At 41.4% G+C, this 24,329-nt stretch overlaps 1 protein-coding gene across 3 annotated transcripts in view; it reads right to left on the bottom strand.

The window, feature by feature from the left end:
• Nucleotides 1-24,329, bottom strand: part of LOC106565727 (contactin-4) — a 254,653-nt gene that overhangs the window by 63,020 nt on the left and 167,304 nt on the right. For all 3 annotated transcript variants that reach the window (XM_014133150.2, XM_014133149.2, XM_014133151.2), the window contains exons 6-9: nucleotides 20,285-20,488; nucleotides 13,114-13,216; nucleotides 12,593-12,777; nucleotides 5,324-5,463 (exon numbers count right to left, since the gene is read on the bottom strand). In XM_014133150.2, coding sequence (XP_013988625.1) covers nucleotides 5,324-5,463; nucleotides 12,593-12,777; nucleotides 13,114-13,216; nucleotides 20,285-20,488 — 632 coding nt within the window. The remainder of the gene's footprint in view (nucleotides 1-5,323; nucleotides 5,464-12,592; nucleotides 12,778-13,113; nucleotides 13,217-20,284; nucleotides 20,489-24,329) is intronic.

The following is a 24,329-nucleotide window of genomic DNA, read 5'->3' as shown; positions in this document are numbered from 1 at the left end:
TGTAATGAATCACACCAAATGGTATATCTTCCCAGTTCCTGCCCTCCCTCCATGAATGACCTTTAGTTATCAGATTGATGAAGCTGCACTGGTTGCTGGTGACATTTCAAACAATGTAACACTTCTGCTTGATTAATCTAATTATCCAAGTGCATTACTAATCCTCCCATTTATGTCCATATTAAGGAAATCCTAGTCCATGAGAATGAACACATCGATGTGTCTCACCTTTTATCACAGATACACTCAGAGGCATCAGATACACTCAGAGGCATCCGATACAGATGGTCTCCAAATCTGTCCAGTTGAACTAGAAGTGTTAGAATTATATGGTACACTCTTTATAAAAAAGGGTGCAATGTAGAACCTTAAAGTGTTCTTCGGCTGTCCCCATAGGAGAACCCTTTGAAGAACCCTTTTTAGTTGTAGGTTAAACCCCTTTGGTTCCAGGTAGAATCCTTTAGGGTTCCATGTAGAACCCTTTCTACAGAGGGTTGAACATTGTACACAAAAGGGTTCTCCTATGGGGACAGCCGAAGAACCCGATTGTAACCCTTTTTTCTAAGAGTGTATGGAAATAAAAACAACTTTGAGTAAAATAATCCCTCAAACAGATGGGGGTAAATTTGTTACCTAATCTAATCCTTTCTTTCACCAAGCGATAGAACAATGCAAACCATTTCAGTAGACCTTGTAAAGGTTTTTAATAAAATGTGATGCAATGACTAGACAGATTGTTAATTATGCACAGCTGAAGGCAACCCTAATCTGGCTTTATGGGCAAAGGAGAGAGACAGAGCCTGCTGCTGCTGTTTGGAGCACTGCCTCTGGTAACAATAAAACAGGCCTGCGTCTCACATTTGTCCTGCATATATAACATAGACGAAATGATCGATACCCTCTGTTTTGTTTGTGACCATTTTGCATAATGAAGAAAATTTACATAAAGTCTGTTTATTTTTTCGTCCAAGCTGTGCCTGAGTGCTCACCATCAATCTCCAGCAAATATCCTGGCCACGTACTGTAGCACATGGGACCTGTCGCGCTCCCATTCAGGTATATTGAATCATATTTCCACAAAGCCGTAATGGATACTTCACTCTGACCACTGCACTTCTATGAGCTGAACAAATAACCTTGCAGTTGCAGTCTACACTGTACAGTATCTATTGTAGGTGTTCAGCTCTCATTATTGTGCTCATTATATGTAATCTGAGAGAGGCACGTGGCTATAGTACAGTAGGTATAGGATGCACAATAGTCAATGTGTTTTTATAAAATGGGTTGTTTGGATCCTGGATGCTGATTGGTTGATAGCAGGGAGTTGTACCATCACAATGCCTGTCATGGAAATTCTTACACAGGGACACTCGAAGTTTAAATAAATCATTATTTACTTGTCAGCGCACTGGATAGGTTCCAACCAACTCAATGCACCATAGTACACATGTCAATCAGGAGCTCTGCTTGGGCAGACCCAGCAGTTGTCTTATATACAGCTATACACAAAAGAGTTATGCTTGCATGATTTAGCATCATTAATTAATCATTACCGTTTTGTTTCATTCATGTGACCGACCAATACTGTTTCATAATGTGACAGACCAACACCTCACGAGGCTTCTCCTCTCTAAGCTGAGACCTTGAAACTGAGATATCTTTAATTTGTTCTCAAAACATGGTTTGTCTGGGCGTACTGCCAAATTGTAGCTATCCAATCTTTTTTTTTGCGATCTCCACCGTGCCATGCATTTGAACGTGGCGATACTGACAGCTTCTCTGATCCAGGCAAATTCATTTATCAGGATCATTATCAAATAATTGGCTAGAGAAACAAAGGTAAAACAAATGAAAATGCACATAGTTTGCTGTCATTTCAGCTGCTTAACTTCTCTAGCATAGGGGGCAGTATTTTGACGTCCGGATGAAAGGCGTGCCCGTAGTAAACTGCCTGCTACTCAGGCTCAGAAGGTAGGATATGCATATTATTAGTAGATTTGGATAGAAAACACTCTGAAGTTTCTAGAACGGTTTGAAATATGTCTGTGAGTATAACAGAACTCATATGGCAGGCAAAAACCTGAGAAAAATCCAACCTGGAAGTGTGGAAATCTGAGGTTTGTAGTTTTTCAAGTGGTTGCCTATACAGTATACAGTGACTTAGGGTTCATTTTGCACTTCCTAAGGCTTCCACTAGACGTCGACAGTCTTTAGAACATTGTTTCATGCTTCTACTGTGGGGAGAGAATAAGAGCTCCTGGAAGTAGCTGAGTGAGAAAATGACATGAGCTTAGTGGCACGCGCTCACGTGAGAGTTAGCTGTGTTCCTTTTCTTTTTTGAAGACATTGGAATTGTCCGGTTGGAATATTACTGAAGATTTATGATAAAAACATCTTAAAGATTGATGCTGTACATCGTTTGACATGTTTCTATGAATGTAAATATAACTTTTTTGACTTTTCCTCAGGACATTTTGCGCGCGCTTCCTGCATTTGGAGTAGTGGACTAAACGCGTGATCAAAAAGGAGGTATTTGGACACAAATTAAGGACTTTATCGAACAAAAATACATTTATTGTGGAACTGGGATTCCTGGAAGTGCATTCTGATGAAGATCATCAAAGGTAAGTGAATATTTATAATGTAATTTTTGTCATTTCTGTTGACTCCAAAATGGCGGGTATCTGTATGGCTTGTTTTGATATCTGAGCGCTGTACTCAGATTATTGCAAAATTTGCTTTCGCCATAAAGCTTTTTTGAAATCTGACACAGCGGTTGCATTAAGGAGAAGTGTATCTATAAGTCTTTGAATAACTGTTGAATATTTTATCAACGTTTATGATGAGTATTTCTGTAAATTGATGTGCTCATTCACCGGAAGTTTTGGGAGGCAAAACATTTCTGAACATTACACGCCAATGTAAAATGGGGTTTTTGGATATAAATATGAACTGTATCGAGCAAAACATACATGTATTGTGTAATATGAAGTCCTATGAGTGCCATCTGATGAAGATCATCAAAGCTTAGTGATTCATTTTAGCTGTATTTCTGTTTTTTGTGATGCCTCTCCTTGCTTGGAAAATGGCTGTGTGGTTTTTCTTGTCTCGGCACTGTCCTAACATAATCTAATGTTATGCTTTCGCCGTAAAGCCTTTTTGAAATTGGACAATGTGGTTGGATTAACGAGAAGTGTATCTTTAAAATGGGATATAATAGTTGTATGTTTGAGAAATTTGAATTTTTGTTGTTTTGAATTTGCCGCCCTGCTATTTCACTGGCTAGCATCCCACATACCCAGAGAGGTTAATGTGATTGTGTGACAGCTTTAGTTGGCTAGCTAGCAAAGGAGAAGTAACATTAGCTTAGCTATCATCCATAGCTATAGTATTGACTCAACAATCAGCTGGTTGTTGCCTATTTATACATTATTTATTAAATAATTATTTATTGAAGTTCTTGTCTCTCGTCATCATTGAACCTCTGCTAGGTAGCTATATGCCAATAATTTGTTTACATGGAGTGAATAGAAGGAACGACTAGGTCAAAACATGAGAATAGAATTAACAACTAGCCTGTTTTGTTAGCGTCTTCAGAATGTCACGGTTGTCGTAGGAAGGAGCGGACCAAAGTGCAGCGTGTGTGTCGTTCCACATTTTATTTTCACGGTGAAACTATGCAATACATATTAATAAACTGAATAACAAAACATACCGTGATTCAGAGGTGAAACATACACTAACTCAAAGACAATCTCCCACAAACCCAGGTGGGAAAAACACCTACTTAAGTATGATCTCCAATTAGAGACAACGAGGACCAGCTGCCTCTAATTGGAGATCATCCCAAACAAAACCCAACATAGAAATACAAAACTAGAACTTAACATAGAAAAACTAAACTAGAAAACCCCCCTGTCACGCCCTGACCTACTCTACCATAGAAAATAACAGCTTTCTATGGTCAGGATGTGACACAGAACGTCAGCACTAACAACTGACTTTTGCTCGGACTATATCATCTGGTGGAAAGATGAAATAAAACAAATTGACTCATTAAAATAATGTTTTTTTAATGAAAACATGTTGTTAATATTAAAAAAATTTTTTTATAAAAGCAATAATATAATTGAACCTCCTTGGGCCTAAGAAAGAACCACCCTTAATCGGGAGCTATCACACAATAATCCCCGGGTTCTCATGCCTTTTGCTTAAATAACTGGCTTGCTACAGTCGATTTAGGATGCACAAAAGTCAGTGTGTTTATAAGGGGCTCTTCTCCTTTTTCTCCATTGGTGGTACAGGAGTAATAACTTCACTCTGGGAAGAGAGATTTTACCAGAAGATTACGGCGCTCTAAGACCAGCATAAAATTGTAGACATTTAACAAACCAGAGCCAAGTAGACACTTTCAGGATAATCAAAATCCTGTTAGATAAGTGTTGTTCTGGGGAACTGAACAGTTTAAAGCCATGCAGTAAAGGAATAAAGGTGATATCTAGCCAAATTGTGTTTAGATCTCTTCGTTTTTACAACAAAGTAAACCATGGACCCATATATTAGGAAAGAAGGCTGAACAAGCCAAGTGGGTGCACACTGCTTTTGTAAGGTTTATAACAGTAATTTAAGTTCATAAAACTATCTGCAGTGAAATGAGAATGGTGTCTGTTGTGCATGATGCCTTTCTATCTGAACACACTAACGTTGCATCCGCCTGTATCAGCACACATTCTGAGCATCTATACATTAGGTAAAGAGATAAATCAAACTCGATAAAAACAATGGAAATGCCATGGAAACATGTGGGGGAAAGATGCCGTGGGGGAAACACCCCGAATCTCCTCATTGCCCCCCTGCAAATGTTTTTTGCCTACATTTACGCTATTGTTTCAATGTTTATTTCACACTATGTTGAGGTAAAAATCGGAGTATAATGCTTGTATAGATGTCAACTCCAATACATGTTCATGTCATCGTCACCTATACACTGCATTACAGTTAAAAATGACTTTAACTACCACCACCGATTTCTGTATGCTAGCTATGCTACCAGCATATTCGAACGGGTGTTAGCATTTAGCAGTCACTTCTTCTATACTTGAAAAGGGACAACTTTTAAATGTTATGCATTGGATTTTAGCAACCACATTGTGGGCCTGTTACAATACATCAATCATGATGGATTTGACGAATATCCACTTTGTTAGAGCAGATTTGTTGAATGTGCACCAATCCAGCATCCTTCTTCTATCCCCCACAGTCTGCATTCCATTGACCTCTTTAATAAATCTATACTGTACACTTCACTCCATATTGGTCTCACCTCCAGTGACTCCAGGTTCTCTCCGTTCTTCATCCACCTATAGGAGGGCTTGGGCTTCCCGGTGGCCTTGCATTCCCACACCAGAGAGTCGTCAATGGGCTTCTGCACATCCTCAGGTTTCTCTATCAGATGTGGAGGGGCTGCATGGTAAAAAAAACATTGTGGTGAATTAGAACATACTCATACAGATAATATATCTCACAGGTAGCCTATACTCCTAATATTTCTAAAATAATGTGCAGTATTTTGAAATTATATAATATATATAATTATACTGATCCTATACTAAAATACATTTGAGTTATCTATTTCAGTAGCACATACAGATATAGGATCTTAATTTGAGACAGTTTTCTACAGCAGGAAAATAATCCTGAAGCAACTGGAATTCTGAATTATTATGTGGATTATAATTATTATATCTGTTTGTAGGTCTTGATAGATTTTTTCAAGTCTGAAATTTCAAAGTGGAAATTACAAACTTCAGAAGCATTTTTAAACCTCAAATACACTACACATTTCAAATGTCCTGCTATGCAGGAAAGTTCTCCTACAACAGTGATCAAATGAAGGTCCTACATCTGTATAATGAACCTAACACTTGGATAGTAATGCACCATTTACTCCATCTGCTGTATTTTTAGGTTCTTCTACTTACGTCCAAGCATAAGCTCAATTTGCATTGCTTTGCATTGACCTTATGCTTAAACAGAAGTACAACCTAAAAATACAGCAGCTGGGGTAAATGGTACATGACTATCCAAGTGTTAGGTTCATTAATACAAGCCAGACGTATTAGTGTGTCCATGGGTGGAAAGAAAGGTGCCATCTAGAACAAAAGAGGGCTCCTTGGCTCTCCCCATAGGTGAACCCTCTGAAGAAGCCTTTTCTGTTCCAGATAGAACACTTTTGGGTTCCATGAGGAACCCTTTCAACAGAGACCCAAAAGAGCTCTACTTGGAACCAAAAAGGGTTTTTACCTCGAACCAAAAAGGGTTATCCTATGGGGACAGCCACAAAATCCTTTTGGAACCCTTTTTTATAAGAGTGTACAGTACAGTGCCATAAAATACCTCTCCCAAAACCATTGAAGTAAATTATGGTGTAATTATACACGAGCTGCATTGATTCCTACTCTATCTTCCAAGTAACTCATGACTGGTTAACGAATTAGTGAGGGGCAAAATGAGGAATATAAACCTCCAGATTTACTATCCTCGTAACTATCCATGTTGTGGATGACGCTATAATCCTCTATCACACCAGGTCATTGTCACACCATACGTTTCCATTACACAGAACCTAAATAATGCCATACTGCCCGACTGACCTGTGAGGTGATTTATCTGTAATAGTACATACAAATCCAACTCTAATTGTGCTCCTGCTTCAGCTCAGCTTGCTTTCAACAATTTCAAGACGACACAGTGAGGAATCCAATAGTAATTGCGAATGTATCCCTATCCCTCCTGTGTGTATTTGATGTGATGCATGTGTGTGTGAGAGAGAAAATAGATAGAGAGAAAGAAAAAGAGAGTGAGAGAAAAAGAAAGAGGGGAAAAAAATGTGTGTTTGTGTGGTCTGTGTGTGTGGCTGGGTATTAAGAGGGTAGCCAGTGTGTGTTTTGGACATGAAGTGCCCCATACGAGATAGCAGAGAGAGAGAGAGAGAGAGAGAGAGGGGTACTCTGAGACTCCATTATCACCAGTCATTTAGCATCACATCCATGCCAGTGCTATCTAACAGAGGATCCTCGTGGCCATGCTCCAACCTCTCCACCTCCCAGGACCCCATTGTTGTTGTTGTTGTTTTTTAGCCCTGTCAGGGCCGCTCACTCCATCCCTCACCCACTGTGAACGTATCGACTCTCAGTCACAGATCACCAAATGAAAGCAGGCAGCCCATCCCTGGCTGCATCAGGCCCGGTGTGCACACAATCAGCCCACACATTTCAAATCAACCGGCTAAAGCAAAGAGGGTGATTGGGGATAGGCAAAAGGGGAATCAGAGAAAAGGACTTAGGACAAAGTTTTTATGTGCTGTATCTTGAGATACTACTTATTGTAGGAAAGTATGAAATAAACTGCAGAGGCAAATTGCTGATTAAAATCGGTAGCATATGCATATTTAGTTGTATTCATCTCCAGAGTAGGCAACCTTTTAGAATGCAAATGATCCATGATCATTAGTCCCTGTGTTTTGATTTAATACTCATCATCATTATACCTGGCAAATATCGACATGTCAAAATGCTCTCTCCAATCAAGAGTAAGACAATAGAGATGCATTTGAATGTAGCTTTGACTAACATGAAATAATTACTATCATTCACCTTGTAAAAACACAAGATGTGCAAGACCCAAAAGAACCCAATTAAAGCATTAGCATATAATTGCTAAGAAACTCTCAAATAATGCCCTCATCTCTTTTCTAGGCAGAAAGCTGAGGCTTTCATAGCTTTGTGGCTGCAGGTTGTACTGATGTACACAAGATACATTTATCCATTCCCTGATTCCGACACACTGCTGACGAATGTTTCAAAGGCTTAATTCAAACAGACTTGAAAATAAGATTACAGATTTGTATCACCTGGCAGAGAGACAGACAGAGAGACAGAGAGAGACACTTTACTTTTTGTCTTTCTTTAATGAAACATTCTCATTTAATTAAAATCTCACCCCCCCTTAAAATAAAACACCAAAAATATATCCTGTACTGCATACATGTGTACCATACTCACCTTTCCCTCTTCCACACGATACAAAACAACACCACACATCACAATAACCCCCCAAAAATCACCACTTCTACAACCGTATATCCAAAACATCTTACCCAGCTATACAGACAGGCCCCCCAACACACCATATCTCCTTATCATTTTATAGAACTCAAATTCGACCCTAAGGCCGCAGAGACCATCCCAATAAATAATAGTAAAGGGTCTGTTATCCCCCCACCTTTGACCCTGTTCCTCCTTGTTATCCAAATAGCCAACTTTGCCTGAGCAAACAGAAAATTCAACAAAACACATTTGGTCTTTTCCTTATTTGAATACCTGTACCCCATTATAAACATCCCAACAGTAGAACCTACCCCCAACCTCTCACACAGACATTCCAACAGAGACATTAATGGCATTAACCTGGCGCACACAGAAAACACATGAATCACAGTTTCTTTCATAACACAGAAAGGACACCCCTGCCCGATTCCCGGTTCAACCCGTGCCAACCAGCTGTTAGTGGCCAGGGCTCCATGAAGAACCCTCCACTGGAGGTCCCCTGACCTCTTTGGTGCTGGGGGTTTGTAGAGCCCCCTCCATCTAAAACCCACCATACTCTCCTCCCCACATACCCCCTGCCATTTACATTTGACATTTACGTCATTTAGCAGACGCTCTTATCCAGAGCGACTTACAAATTGGCGTATTCACCTTATGATATCCAGTGGAACAACCACTTTACAATAGTACATCTATATCTTTTTTTGGGGGGGGAGGGTGGGGGGGTTAGAAGGATTACTTAATCCTATCCCAAGTATTCCTTAAAGAGGTGGGGTTTCAGGTATCTCCGGAAGGTGGTGATTGACTCAGCTGTCCTGGCGTCGTGAGGGAGCTTGTTCCACCATTGGGGTGCCAGAGCAGCGAACAGTTTTGACTGGGCTGAGCGGGAACTGTGCTTCCGCAGAGGTAGGGAGGCGAGCAGGCCAGAGGTGGATGAACGCCACTGATGTGCCTTCACTCCTGTTAGGCTCCTAATGTTCCTCACCTTAATGCATAGGTTGTAGAGGGCTTTACCTCCCACCCCTTCAAACTCCCCCAGGCTCGGAGTGTTAAAATCTAACAAGTCCTCCAGACCCCCTTGCCAGTCCCGAGTCTCTGCCATCACATGCAGTGGCGGAAACATTGGTGGCCCCTCCCCCTTTGGCCGCTCAAACACCCCCCTTACCGGCTCAGACAGTGCCTCCTGGACCTCCTCCAGGAATCTCTCCAACAGCCTAAGAGACGTTATTCCTGTTTGTTGTGCCAGGACATCCGGGGTTTTCCACCCCTCCTCTCCCAGCAGTCACAGGTCACCCAGCCTTAATAAGCCCGCTGCCATAATTTGCCTCTGCAGGGTGGCCGACTGAACCAATTTCAAAGGGATGGCCGGGTTGTTGAAGATAGGCTCCTCCCACACCCACAGCCCAGGCTCCAAACCCCCTTCTCGTGTGGGCCTTAGCAGCTGCCAGGCCCTCAGAGTAAAAATCAGAGAGAACTGCTGAGAGTAAAAATCAGGGAGAACTGCTGTACTCAGCCTCTCCAGCCTCATGAGGAACAGCTGCCGGTCCAACCCTAATCCGCCAGCTCTCCTCAGCAGTGAGCATGCTGGTTCCCTCCAGCCAACATCAGTGTGGTACAGCAGTCTCTGCGCCGCCTTTAGTCGGAATGCAGCCACCCTGCTCTCCAGTTCCACCAGGCCCTGTCCTTCTTCGTGGACGGTCATGTACAACACTGCCGCCCTCAGCCAGTGATGGCCTGACCAGAGAAACTCCACAGTTCGCTAACGCATCTCACCCACCACAGAGGTCACCCGCCCATCAGACAGCCGTAGACAATGCATACCCTTGGCTTTTTTTTTCACTGCTCTTTTTCACCACTCTGTCTTTCCAAACCAATGGAGGAGGAGCTGGGAGCATCCATCTCCTTGAGCATGGAAAACCTAGCTCTTACAAGTGCTCCCTTTGCTTTAACCTGGAAAAAAACGGCCCAGGTCCCTACGTAATTCAGCTAAGTGAGCCTGGAGGCCTACATTGCCTTGCCCCACCATCTCTACCTCCATCTCACTAATACTACGCTCTAGTTCCCCCAATACTCTCCTAGCCTCTGAGCTGTATACCGTTGACAGAAAAGCCGATTTGGACTTTCCCCACATCCCACCATTGGCTCAGAGACTCATACTCCTCTGCTGCCCCCAACTTTCCCAAAAGGTCTGGAAATCTGAGCAAAAAGTGGCATCTTGTAAGAGCTTTTACATTAAACTTCTAATAGGATGCCTGCCGGTGCCCTGGTGAAATAGATAGCCGAGCCATGGTTATGTGGTGATCAGAAAATCCCACCGGGAGAATGGTAGAGCCCACCAGCCTATTGCGCCGATTCCTGGACATGTACAAACGATCAAGTCGAGCTGCACTCACCCTAGCCCCAAAAACCTTCACCCATGTACAGTTGAAGTCAGAAGTTTACATACACTTAGGTTGGAATCATTAAAACTTGTTTTTCAAACACTCCACAAATTTCTTGTTAACAAATTATAGTTTTGGCAAGTCAGTTAGGACATCTACTTTGTGCATGACACAAGTAATTTTTCCAACAATTGTTTACAGACAGATTATTTCACATATAAGTCACTGTATCACAATTCCAGTGATGTCCCTTAACCTGAATCCATGCCATATCGACAGCGTCTCCTCCACACTAGGCTGAGAAGCCATCGAGCACACCACACCTTCCAAACCCCAGGAAATTAACTCTGTCCTCTTCCACCCTAACTTTGAAAAAAACCTGTGGATACCGCTAAACAAAGTGCATTAACCCTCCACCATAGAAAATAAAAATTGAAAGAAAAGACCAAGGACAGATACAAGAACATTTGTTAGGACTGACCCCTTCACACCAAACACTCAAACTCCAAAAAACTCCCAGCATGCACTGCAAGACAGAGATAGAGAGAGAGAGAAAGTACATCACAATAGGACAGACCTGCTGCTAATATGGACAACCTATCCCCTGTAGCTCACAGCCAGAGAAACACTGCAGGGAGCTTGGAGGCAGGCACGTTGTAAATAATGCCAAATTGTTTAATGCACAGAAAGAGTTATTCCTGACAGCTGACAGAGCCTGACTTACAAACCACAGGGGCATAGAGATGGGGAAACCAATTGAAGGAGAGATATTCAGTTGAATTTGGAAGAAAATCAAGAGATCATAAATATTTACCCGCACGGAAATAGATGGCCTGTATAGAAGTATGTATGTTAGTTATCACCTGCTGTGCTCAGTTTTTTTTTAAACTTTGTTTTACAATCCATATAACTATACTGTATATCGTTGCTGCTACCAAAGCGAACATACTTTCATATAATTAGTCCAGGCGGCCATGTTTCTTTAGAGTATTTTCCAGCATTTATCTGTGACTGATCCACATTGTGGGAATATAAACAAGTGTAATAAAAAATGCAGGGAGCCAGACAAGCTATTCTTGTAAATGGGCCATTAGGCATGCAGCGGAGAAAGACCCCAGAAGGTAGAGATAAATCTCAGTGGTGAGGATAGCCTACAGGTACTTACTTAATAAAAGGACATCTTGTATGAAGAATGCCATCGTATGACTACTAGAGAACAACGGAAGGTCACGACCCTTTATTTGAATGTCCATAGTAAATGCAAATGAGTTTGGCCTAAAATAGACTAGACTCCACTCTGCCACTGATAGAGCCTTGAGACTGCCTGCTGCGTTATTAGAGGTAAAAAATACTGACTAATGCTGGGGCCAATAGTGACAATAATATTGGTCCTACTAGGGAGACAAAAATCATTTAGCTAAACTATTTTATTTTTCTCTCAGCTTGACATCCTGAACAGACAGTGATGTTTTTGATGATTTTACCTCAATAACCAAGAGCAAGGTTCACAAATAATACATGCATGGATGACAATGACAGCAAATCCAAAACAGAAATATTCAGCCGCAGGGAATCAGTTGAAGATCTACATTATTAAGTAGAGGATATCACCAGAATACTATCTGAATGAAACAGACATGAATAAAACTAATAACACTAACAACCACATTTCACAACTACTCTTCCTCATCTTCAGTCAGATGCTGCACTGCGGATTATTCTGATGGCATATGTGGCCCTGGTCTAAGTATAGTACATTTAACAGCTTTGATCTCCAGTCAAGTTGGATGTCAATCACAATGCCATCTGGTGGAGACCAATACAAGTCCCACGCACAAGGTCACATCCAAGGTCTCCTCCTCATCCACATCATCATTGCTTTAATCTGGATCAAAATATTATGGGCATCATGGCCGGCGGGGCTTTAATCATTTGGGATGCTCTGTTAAAACGATGCTCCCCCATGCAAAGTGGCCACAGTTGATTACCGATGGCTATGTTTTAAACCCAGTTAGGTCTCCCTTTGATGTGTTTCAATCTGAGCGAAGCTGACACATGCAGCCTTCACTGGTTCAAATACTCATGTGGTTCAGGATCACCTACCGTAGAATGAAAGCTTTCCTTTTACAGTGTTCTTCCCCCTGGAGTTCTCTGCCACACACTCGTATGTGCCCGCGTCTTCCTGCTGGAAATAAGGGATTTCCAGGACGCCGCTGGCTTTCCTCACGTCCACCTTCCTAGAAAAGGGGATTCCGTCCACTCTATTCCAGTTTATAGAGGGGACAGGGCTGGAGTAAAGAGGAATGGAAAGAGAAACCTTGTAGCATGTTCATATTACAAACACAAATCATTTGTAATATCACAACCTCACCACAATACTTAACCTAGATGGATTCAATTGATCAGACAAAAAAAACTGACATGTAGGTAATACATAATTCAGCTAGTGTACCAGGAGTCACAGCCCCAACTCTACGAGAAATCTCAGATGTCCAGCTCAGCTTCAATCAGAGGAGGGTTGGCGGCATGCAGTGATACATGAAAAATATCTAGCTGTTTGTTAATAACCTTTCTGCTTTTCATGTATTTGTGTGCCTGTTTAACCAAGCCCAGAGTCTACTTACTTTCCTAATGCAAAACATTCCAGTTTCACTGTCAATCCTTTGGCTACATGGACAATCTCTGGAAACTGAACTTCGATCTTCGGCTCGTATTCACCCATTATACCTGAGGAGAGTAATTCACAACCAATATAAGAAAGCAAAAAACAACAACACAGATAATATGATATGTCGTTTCCTACATATGTCCTATAAGCGATTACAATCATACACCTGAGAAGTGGTTCTTTTGGAAAACCAATAACAGGTTCTCATTGTTGCTGTTATTCTCTATCTGCAAATCTCTATAACATTTCCAGAGGTTTCTCAGCCCAAATGGGCTCTTGAAATGGGAGAAACAAGCCAATTTCATCTCCTTGATATTGTGAGGCACGGTTTCCTGACTGACTGTGAAAGCTCATTCAGATCTGTATTTCCATTGTCTAATACAGCCAGGTAGCCAAGACCCTATCAGCCATGGTAAATGAGACAGCTGGATGAGGCTCTAATCAGTGATGTAGTCAAGTCACTAAACCTCGAGTCCGAGTCGAGTGCCAAGTCCCTACACTATTAGAAAAAAGGGTTCCAAATGGGTTCTTTGTGGAGGAATAGGGTTATACCAAGAACTGTTTTCATCTGAAGAACCCTTTTTGGAAGACGAGGGTTCTTTGTAAGGCAAGCCCACTGGGCACAGATGTCAGTTCAACACCTAATTTTGATTTAAATATGTTGAGTTGTTAACTAACCTGAATTCACTGTGAAATCAACAACAGAAATCACCATGTCATTGGATTTAGGTTAAAAGTTGGGTGAAATAAATTCCATTACTGGGAGATGAATTCACCTTTCAGCAGGACAATAACCTAAAACACAATGCCAAATCTACACTGAAGTTGATTACCAAGAAGACAGTGATTGTGGCCAAGTTACACTTTTGACTTAAATCTGCTTGAAAATCTATGGCAAAACTTGAAAATGGTTGTTTAACCTGTTAGGGCTAGGGGGCAGTATTGACACGGCCGGATAAAAAACGTACCCGATTTAATCTGGTTACTACTCCTGCCCAGTAACTAGAATATGCATATAATTATTGGCTTTGGATAGAAAACACCCTAAAGTTTCTAAAACTGTTTGAATGGTGTCTGTGAGTATAACAGAACTCATATGGCAGGCAAAAACCTGAGAAGATTCCAAACAGGAAGCGCCCTCTCTGACAAGTTGTTGTTCATCTTGGCTCTTTTTATTGAAGACTGAGGATCTTTGCCGTAACGTGACATTTCCTACGGCTCCCATAGGCTCTCAGAACCCGGGAAAAAGCTGAACGATATCGAGGCAGCCTCTGGCTGAAACACATTATCGCGTTTGGATAGTGGCTGGTCAGAGTACTCTGAGACTCACGCTCGTGCATGAGGGCACGAGATGTATTTATTTTCTCTCTCTTTGTACGTATACAGGCTTTCCCGGTCGGAATAGTATCGCTTATTTACGAGAAAAATGGCATAAAAATTGATTTTAAACAGCGGTTGACATGCTTCGAAGTACGGTAATGGAATATTTAGAATTTTTTTGTCACGAAATGCGCCATGCTCGCCACCCTTATTTACCCTTTCGGATAGTGTCTTGAACGCACAAACAAAACGCCGCTGTTTGGATATAACAATGGATTATTTGGGACCAAACCAACATTTGTTATTGAAGTAGCAGTCCTGGGAGTGCATTCTGACGAAGAACACCAAAGGTAATCAAACTTTTATAATAGTAAATCAGACTTTGGTGAAGGCTAAACTTGCTGGGTGTCTAAATAGCTAGCCCTGTGATGCCGGGCTATCTACTGAGAATATTGCAAAATGTGCTTTCACCGAAAAGCTATTTTAAAATCGGACATATCGAGTGCATAGAGGAGTTCTGTATCTATAATTCTTAAAATAATTGTTATGTTTTTTGTGAACGTTTATCGTGAGTAATTTAGTAAATTCACCGGCAGTGTTCGGTGGGAATGCTAGTCACATGCTAGTCACATGCTAATGTAAAAAGCTGGTTTTTGATATAAATATGAACTTGATTGAACAAAACATGCATGTATTGTATAACATAATGTCCTAGGGTTGTCATCTGATAAGATCATCAAAGGTTAGTGCTGCATTTAGCTGTGGTTTGGGTTTATGTGACATTATATGCTAGCTTGAAAAATGGGTGTCTGATTATTTCTGGCTGGGTACTCTGCTGACATAATCTAATGTTTTGCTTTCGTTGTAAAGCCTTTTTGAAATCGGACAGTGTGGTTAGATTAACGAGGGTCTTGTCTTTAAAATGGTGTAAAATAGTCATATGTTTGAAAAATTGAAGTTTTTGCATTTTTGAGGTATTTGAATAACGCGCCACGCAAGCGTCCCACCTAGCCCATAGAGGTTAACAATGATCAACAACCAATTTGACAAAGCTTGAAGAATTTTGAAAAGAATTATAGGCAAATGTTTCACAATGCAGGTGTGGAAAGCTCTTAGAGACTTACCCAGAAAGATTCAAAGCTGTAATCGCTCCCACAGGTGATTCTAACACGTATTGACTCAGGGGGTTGAATACTTATCTAACCAAGATATATTAGTGTTTTATTTTTTTATATATATTTTTTTATGAATGTTACATTTTTCTTCGACTTTGACATTAATGAATATTTTGTGTAGATCATTGCTTTTTAAAAAAATATAAAATTAAATCAATTTTAATCCCACCTTGTCACAAAACAAAATGTGGAAAAAGTCCAGGGGCACTGTATATCTCTATTATGTGTGGGAATACTTTGGAACAGATTTTCTAAATTAAAATCACTTGGAGCTGATTTACTGGTGTTTTACAGTCTTTTTTGGGGCTCAGAAAACTTCGGGGGCCAAAAACACTTGGGCCAAATTCGGCACAGAGGCCACCCTGCTTTAGAGGATAAAAGGGGTTTTGGTAAAACCCTTCATAGAGTGTTCTAGCCTGAACCCTTCATAGAGGGTTCTAGATAGAACCATTTACAGGGGGTTCTACGAAGAAACCTACATAGAAGGTTCTAGTTAGAATTCTCTGCAAAGAGTTCTACCCAGCTCCAAAAAGGGTTCCCCTATGGGGAAAAACCCTTAATGGTTCTTCTTAACACCTTTTTTTTAAGAGTGTATGGGTCGGAGTCCTTTATGCTCGAGCCCGAGTCGAGTCACAAATCCCTTGTTGGTGCTCAAAGCTACATTTTGTAATGTAGAAAGCTTGATAACATACTGTTTTGCACATTGGTAAGCCTAGCAGCAAATACAGTAGCTATCGGACATTTGCTGTTGTAGCTATCATGTTGAATAATGCAAGGGAGAGAGACTTTCTGACAACAAAGTCACTACTGGTCGAGTCCAAGTCCAAGTCATGACTGGTTGAGTCCGAAAATCATTACTTAAGTCCGAGTCAAGTCCAAGTCCTGGACTCGAGTTCTACAACACTGTCTCATACCATAACCTTTAGGAGGTAATAGAAGCTAATGTGCCCTGTGTGATTGGATGGTTCATTGTTGATGCCTCATTGTCACACCAGTAGGTATTATAAGTTGGCAAAAAAAGATACTCATGCTGCATCTTAAAAAATAGTATGCACTAGAAGTAGTGATTCCAGACAAGCAGAGATCCAGTGTCCTGCATTTTAAACCTAACCCTCAAATGCTGCTGCTTCTGCAGTGGTGTATCTAAACAATTCCCACCTGACTGCTTAGATACAGTCAGCGTAATTTACTGTAATATTATGCTATACTACGGCCTCCCGAGTGGGGCAGTGGTCTAAGGCACTGCATCGCAGTGCTAGCTAGTGCCACTAGATATTCTGGGTTCGAGTCCAGGCTCTGTCGCAGCTGGCCACAACCGGGAGACCCATGGGACGGCACACAATTGGCCCAGCGTCATCCAGGTTAGGGGAGGATTTGGCCGGCAGGGATGTCCTTGTCCCATCACGCACTAGCAACTCCTGTGGTGGGCCGGGCGCAGTGCACGCTGATACGGTCGCCAGGTGCACAGTATTTCCTCCAACACATTGATGTGGCTGGCTTCCGGGTTAAGTGGGCATTGTGTCAATAAGCAGTGTGGCTTGGTTGGGTTGTGTTTCGGAGGGCGCATGGCTCTTCACCTCTCCCGAGTCAGTACGGGAGTTGCAGCAATGAGACAAGACTGTAACTACCAATTGGATACAATGAAAAAGGGGTAAAAGTAACAAAAAATAATAAAAAAAAATATATTACGCTATTCAATCCTCAAATCATATTTTATTGGTCACATACACATGGTTAGCAGGTGTTATTGCGAGTGTAGCGAAATGCTTATTCTTCTAGATCTGACAGGTAAATCTAAATCTAACACGTAAAATCTAACAATTCCACAACAAAACCTAATATCTAACAAATTCCACAACAAAACCTAATACACACAATCTAGCAAAGGAATGGGATAAGAATATACACTGCCGTTCAAAAGTTTGGGGTCACTTAGAAATGTCCTTGTTTTTGAAAGAAAATAAACATTAAAATAACATTAAAATAACATCAAACTGATCGGAAATTCAGTGTACTGTAGACATTGTTCATGTTGAAAATGACTATTCTGGATGGAAACGGCAAATTTTTAATGGAATATCTACATAGGCGTACAGAGGCCCATTATCAGCATCACTCCTGTGTTCCAATGGTACATTGTGTTAGCTAATCCAAGTTTATAATTTTAAAACGTGAACTGATCATTAGAAAACCCTTTTGCAATTATGTTAGCACAGCTGAAAACTGTTGTGCTGTTTAACGAAGCAATAAAACTGGCTTTCTTTAGACTAGTTGAGTATCTGGAGCATCAGCATTTGTGGGTTCGTTTACAGGCTCAAAATGGCAAGAAACAAATAAGTTTCTTCTGAAACTTGTCAGTCTGTTTTTGTTCTGAGAAATGAAGGCTATTCCATGCGAGAAATTGCCAAGAAACTGAAGATCTCATACAGATCTCTAACCAGAATAGAAAGAGGAGTGGGAGGCCCCGGTGCACAACTGAGCAAGAGGACAAGTACATTAGAGTCCTCAACTGGCAGCTTCATTAAATAGAACACACAAAACACCAGTCTCAACGTCAACGGTGAAGAGGCGACTCCGGGATGCTGGTACTTGTCCTCTTGCTCAGTCTGTAGGTAGGCAGCCGCCTATCTGTGCTAGCGGTGGCTGTTTAACAATCTGATGGCCTTGAGATAGAAGCTGTTTTTCAATCTCTCTGTCTCAGCTTTGATGCACCTGTACTGACCTCGCCTTCTGGATGGAAGCGGGGTGAACAGGCAGTGGCTTGGGTGGTTATTGTCCTTGATGATCTTTCTTGCCTTCCTGTGACATCGGGTGGTGTAGGTGTCCTAGAGGGCAGGTCGTTTGCCACCAGTGATGCATTGTGCAGACTGCACCACCCTCTGGAGAGCCTTGCGGTTGTGGGCGGTGCAGTTGCCATACCAGGCGGTGATACAGCCCAACAGGATGCTCTCAATTGTGCACCTGTAAAAGTTAGTGAGAATTTTCGGTGACAAGCCACATTTTTTCAGCCTTCTTCACCACACTGTCTGTGTGGGTAGACCATTTCAATTTGTCGATGGTATGTACACAGAGGAACTTAAAACTTTCCACCTTCTCCACTGCTGTTGTGTCGATGTGGATAGGGGGGTGCTCCCTCTGCTGTTTCCTGAAGTCCACAATCCTTTCTTTTGTTTTGCTGACATTGAGAGGTTATTTTCCTGACACCACACCCCGAGGGCCCTCACCTCCTCCCTGTAGGCTGTCTCGTCATTGTTGGTAATCAAGCCTACCACTGTTGTGTCGTCTGCTAACTTGATGATTGAGTTGGAGGCGTGCATGGCCACGCTGTCATTCATCAATAGGGAGTACAGCAGGGGGCTGAGAACACCCCCTTGTGGGGCCCCAGTGTTGAGGATCAGCGGAGTGGAGATGTTGTTTCCTACCTTCACCACCTGGGGGTAGCCCGTCAAGAAGTCCAGGACACAGTTGCACAGGGCGGAGTCGAGCCCCAGGAGTTTGGAGGGTACTATAATGTTGAATGCTGACCTGTAGTCAATGAAGAGTATTCGTACATAGGTATTCCTCTTGTCCAGATGGGATAGGGCAGTGTGCAGTGTGCAGTGTGATGGCGATTGCATCGTCTGTGGACCTATTCGATCGGTAAGCAAATTGAAGTGGGTCTAGGGTTACAGGTAGGGTGGAGGTGTAATGATCCTTGACTAGTCTCTCAAAGCACTTCATGATGACAGAAGTGAGTGCTACGGGGGGATAGTCATTTAGTTCAGTTACCTTAGCTTTCTTGAGAACAGGAACAATGATTGCCATCTTGAAACATGTGGTATTATTTAATGATAGGTCGGCTGACTACACATAAATGTTTCCCCTGATTCAACCAATTATAGTTGTCTTAAGGACCATATTCAATAGGGAGGGTTAATTTACTCATGATCATATCTAAGAGGGATGAATAATTAGCAGTAGTAGTTTTCATGCTAACATACTGAATGTAACACGTGGGTTATGAACCGGGGTCTCCCACAGGAACAACCAACATATTAGCCCATTAGACCAAGATGAAATTCCCTCATGGGCGGAGGGCTGATGCTGGTTTTGAAGTTTGCAGGCGGGTTACCTCATCCTGTGACCATGACCAACTCATGTCCGCTACATGTACTTGCACCTGACATATCTGGTAGATATAACGATTAGAAAAACATATCTGATATTTGTTCATGTTAAAAGGACTCTTCTGGTTTCAGATTGAGGCCTAAACAGTTGGAGTAAAAGATCTGCTCAAGGCCATGCAAGAAAGCCCACTAACCAATGGTTGTGGTGCTTCAGGCTGGCTTTGTCAAAGGCTCTCCAATGAAAATGTATTTTGTCTGAGTGATCTAATTGTTGGCTTTCTCTAACTAATGTTTAACACTATGCAGAGATACAATTATTAATATACTGTATGTATGATTTATTAATGGTATAGTAGTGTAGTTTAATATTACTGACATTTCACCTACTGATTGTGAACAAATTACACTTTTCAAATGTGATAGTATTGAACACATTACACAGCACAACAGCAAAAAAATGAACATATGAAATAGGAATATACTGTTTTGATAGGGTGTAAGTGGTTGTCGTAGAACTGGATCTCACCATCACTGCGGAGCACCAAAGGCGTGGGCGGGCCCTGGACTCTGGTTTTGGTGACAGTATTGGTCACCACACAGGTGTAGTTGCCCACATCAGAAGGCTCCACTTTAGCGATGTATAGATTCCCCGTCTCCTGGGAGATAAAGCGTCGTGTGTCCTGCTTCACAAACGAGGGATACTCATTAAAAATCCAGGAGAATGTCAGATCTGTGGAGAAAGGAGAAGAAATGTGTGAGATCAAATACAACTAAAATTACACCAGGGTTTCAGGGTCACGCTGACTCTCCTTATTAGAATAATAACATGGGAGAATAGGGAGAATACCAGTTTTGTCTGGTTGGAATTGATTTGGTGGAGTAGCAGGTGTGTGGGGTTGTTTGATTCTTCACCCTCCAAAGGGGTTGCAGAATCATCACAGAGCTACATGCTAGGGTGAAAATTAATGATGGTCCGAGTGTGATGAGTTAGGAGGTGCTCTAATTATCTGGACACATTTCAAAATTAATATTGTTTGTGTGGCAGGGTTTCTTTTGTAAAAAAATTAATATTGCATTTTGACGAAATCAGAGGACATTTTGTAGATAATACAAGGCCTTGAGATTGGCTGAATGTTTTATTTCACAGAGAAAAGAAACTTTAAACATGCAATTCAAAGTTAAGATTGACCGACCAGGAAGCCAGTTCGGGTTTTGTTTTTGTAGCACACAGTTGGACAGCAGAGTAACATGACCAAAAATGATGGTTTTATTGATGCAACAGTGCGAGAAAACAAATTCATTTGGGGAATGCGTAAGGGATAGGCCTAATTTCTAAGGGACGATGGGCTTGAGCTCGGATCGTCACCGAATACTAGGTTAATTGTACTGTAAGTAAATGTTAAAATAACTCTCACCATGATGGTAAAAATAACAATACAACAATTATACCCTGATGAAGACAGCTTGTCTGTCGAAACGTTTGTTATTAGGTTATTCAATTATTGCATTTGAGCTCCAAGAGTGTGTGGCTCTACTTTTCTTTTTCAAGTGTTCTACTCCGCTAGCCAGCACCTCGCCTAAACATGTGTGCATTTCATTCGCCTCCACAAAAATAACAATACAACATATAGTATACAGTACATTTGTAGGATCACAGGACAAGGCAGGATCTCAGATCTGCTATGATTCACAGGATAACGAGCATCATGTTGGCTGGTAACTGTCAGGTGGGTCTCTCCAGTCATTTTCTTACTGTAAATGTCAGCATATTTTTAATGTCACATCTTTTGTGGTTTGAGTCTTTCAAAAAGAACAAAACACACATTTTGAAGAGTAACCTTTGAAATAAACACTTTGTTTGTCTATTCGTCTGGTGATTCAGTAACTTTCTGTGCCCAGAGACTTTGGCTCCTTAGGCCAAAAGGATTCACAGAGGAGTACATTTAAAAAAAAAAAAATCATTCATTTGTATGCGTGACTGAGGCAACTGAAATACTGTACATTCTTGAAAAACCTTTCCCATTCTGCATATTTTGTAGTGCTTTGTGTTAATCCAAGCTCACTGTTCCCACCAGGACTTTGAACGTTTCATCAGCACCACCAGCATAATCATCATTATCACCACCATCATCATCATCGTTGTTGTCGTTAGCGTCATCATCATCATCATCACCATCATCATGTCATTTAAAAGGTATGTAAAATCAGTGGTGATCCCATCTGCATTGCTTGCTGTCTGCTTTCCTTGCTGTTTGGGGTTTTAGGCTGGGTTTCTGTATAGCACTTTGTGACATCTGCTGATGTAAAAAGGGCTTCATAAATACATTTGATTGATTGATTACACATGCAGTACCCTACAGCTAAACCATACTTCTAGGTTTTGATCTACTGCAAGGAACAAATGATAGACAGAGCCAGTGTAAGACGCATTGTGATTCGTGACAGTTTGATCTCAGCTGGGGTACTTATCAAGAACACTGCTTTCAGGGTCATGTTGTTTTTTTTCTGTTGCCGAGCTCTCGTTTGAAGCTTTCAGGGACAAATGATTATTTCTGAATGTTCTGACATTCTAATTAGTGGAGGGCAGCCTGAGTTTTCCAGGCCTTCAAATTGACAGGCACGTACCTTTTCCCGCTGAGCCTAATCAAACCCATTCACTTGTTAGCTGGTTGGTAATTAAACAAAACAGTCTTGAAGGATTCCTCCTTTACCCTTTCTATCTGCCTGGTCATTTATCACAGCAGGCTTCGATGCATGATGCAGCTCGCTCACTGTTAGGAGCAGGTATAGGCTACAGCAAGAATCAGAGCAGGCCAATCAGCCTCTTCAGAAGTGTATTTTGGCAGAGTCCTGAGTGTATTAGAGGAACACAGAAGGTGATGGCACAGCAAGCGGAGAGGAGGGGAGAGGACAACAGAGACATGGAACATTCTGCTCTCCAAGGCAGGACAAGGCATATTGTTCTGGCTCGTTTCCTCTCCAGTGCTCATGGGTTGTGCTTGCACCTGCTCACACACATGTTTACTACTCATAAGTTTCATGGTGACTAAAGTATGGGAAAATAATGGCAGAACAATAAAATATAATGATAATTCAGTGTTGAACAAGGCTAGGAAACATGACTGAAATATATTCAGTCATGCTACTTACCAGCACTACCAGCATTACCAGCATTACGACCAGGAATACAACTTTCCAGAATCGGATCCTTTGTTTCTCACCCTGCAGAGCAATGGAACTGATTCCAGAGGCCGACCCAAAACACCGCCGGCGGAGGAGAGGTACTCGGAGTGGTCTTCTAGTCCGACTTCGGAGGCGCGCACACCATCCCCCGCTTCCAAGTATATTACTGGCTTATGTTCAATCTCTGGGTAATAAAGTTGATGAGCTCAGGGCGAGGATTTCCTTCTAGAGAGACATTAGGGATTGTAACATACTCTGTTTCATGGAAACATGGCTCTCTCGGGATATACTGTCTGAGTCCGTCCAGCCAGTTGGGTTCTCAGTTCATCGCGCAGACAGGAATAAATCTCTCTCCGGAAGGGAGATTACAAAAGAATGGTAACTATAATCCGTTACGTTACCAGCTAAAATATTGTAATCAGATTACTGATACTTTTGAAAAACTAGATGATTACTTTAAGGATTCATTTTTAATTCAGAAAGAATGTTGCGAGAAAAAAAACTTTGACACTTCTCTGTTTTCTCAATGACATTCAAATCAGCATTGAAAAAAGGCTCAGGTTTAAGTTTGTTCCACCTGAGCGAGTCTGACCACAAGTCAGAGACCACTATGATGACACACCAATTGTGTTTGATGGATCGCGGGAAAAGAGCAGGAATAGGCTTTTGTAGGCTACTGTCCAAGCTATGTCTTCCAATGGTGCGACTGCTGCTGGAATCCAAAGATTATCCAACTAGAATAAACGCTTGGAGTTAAGGATGACAGTAGTGATGTAGTCTACGGCGATACGGATATCACTTATTATTGATATTTATATAGCGCATTGATGTGAATCCCACTGCTGCTTTCTCATCTAGCTATTTGCGCCTTACGGATTGTGGTTGTTGAGGATGGCTGTTCACAAATCTAAATGTGTATTTGAACCCAATAATGTTTCAATTCAAGATGTTTAAACTGCCTATCAATCATCAATGAAAAATGCACTCTTCCAACAGCTGCATAGTGCGGATCCAAGCTTATGGAATTAAAGTGGGGCTTTTATTGCTCAATCTAATTCATGCTCAAACTTGCACACTTTTGATGGACTTAAAGGGGCAATCTGTAGGTGCTACATCCATTTTGGGATTTATAAATTATATATACAGTACCAATCAAAAGTTTGGGCACACCTACTCATTCAAGGGTTTTTCTTTATTTTTCTATATTGTCGAATAATTGTGAAGACATCAAAACTATGAAATAACACATAAGGAATAATGTAGTAAGCAAAAAAGTGTTAAATAAATCAAAATATATTTTATAGTTGACAGCTTTGCACACTCTTGGTAAAGCATGCCATTCCATGAGCGCAGCATTTATTTTTAAACTCGAATCAATGAGGCCAATC

This window comes from Salmo salar, chromosome ssa12, assembly GCF_905237065.1.
Source record: "Salmo salar chromosome ssa12, Ssal_v3.1, whole genome shotgun sequence".
Lineage (NCBI taxonomy): Eukaryota > Metazoa > Chordata > Actinopteri > Salmoniformes > Salmonidae > Salmo > Salmo salar.
The sequence above is the reverse complement of the archived record's forward strand: the minus strand, read 5'-3'. Positions and strand labels throughout refer to the sequence as shown.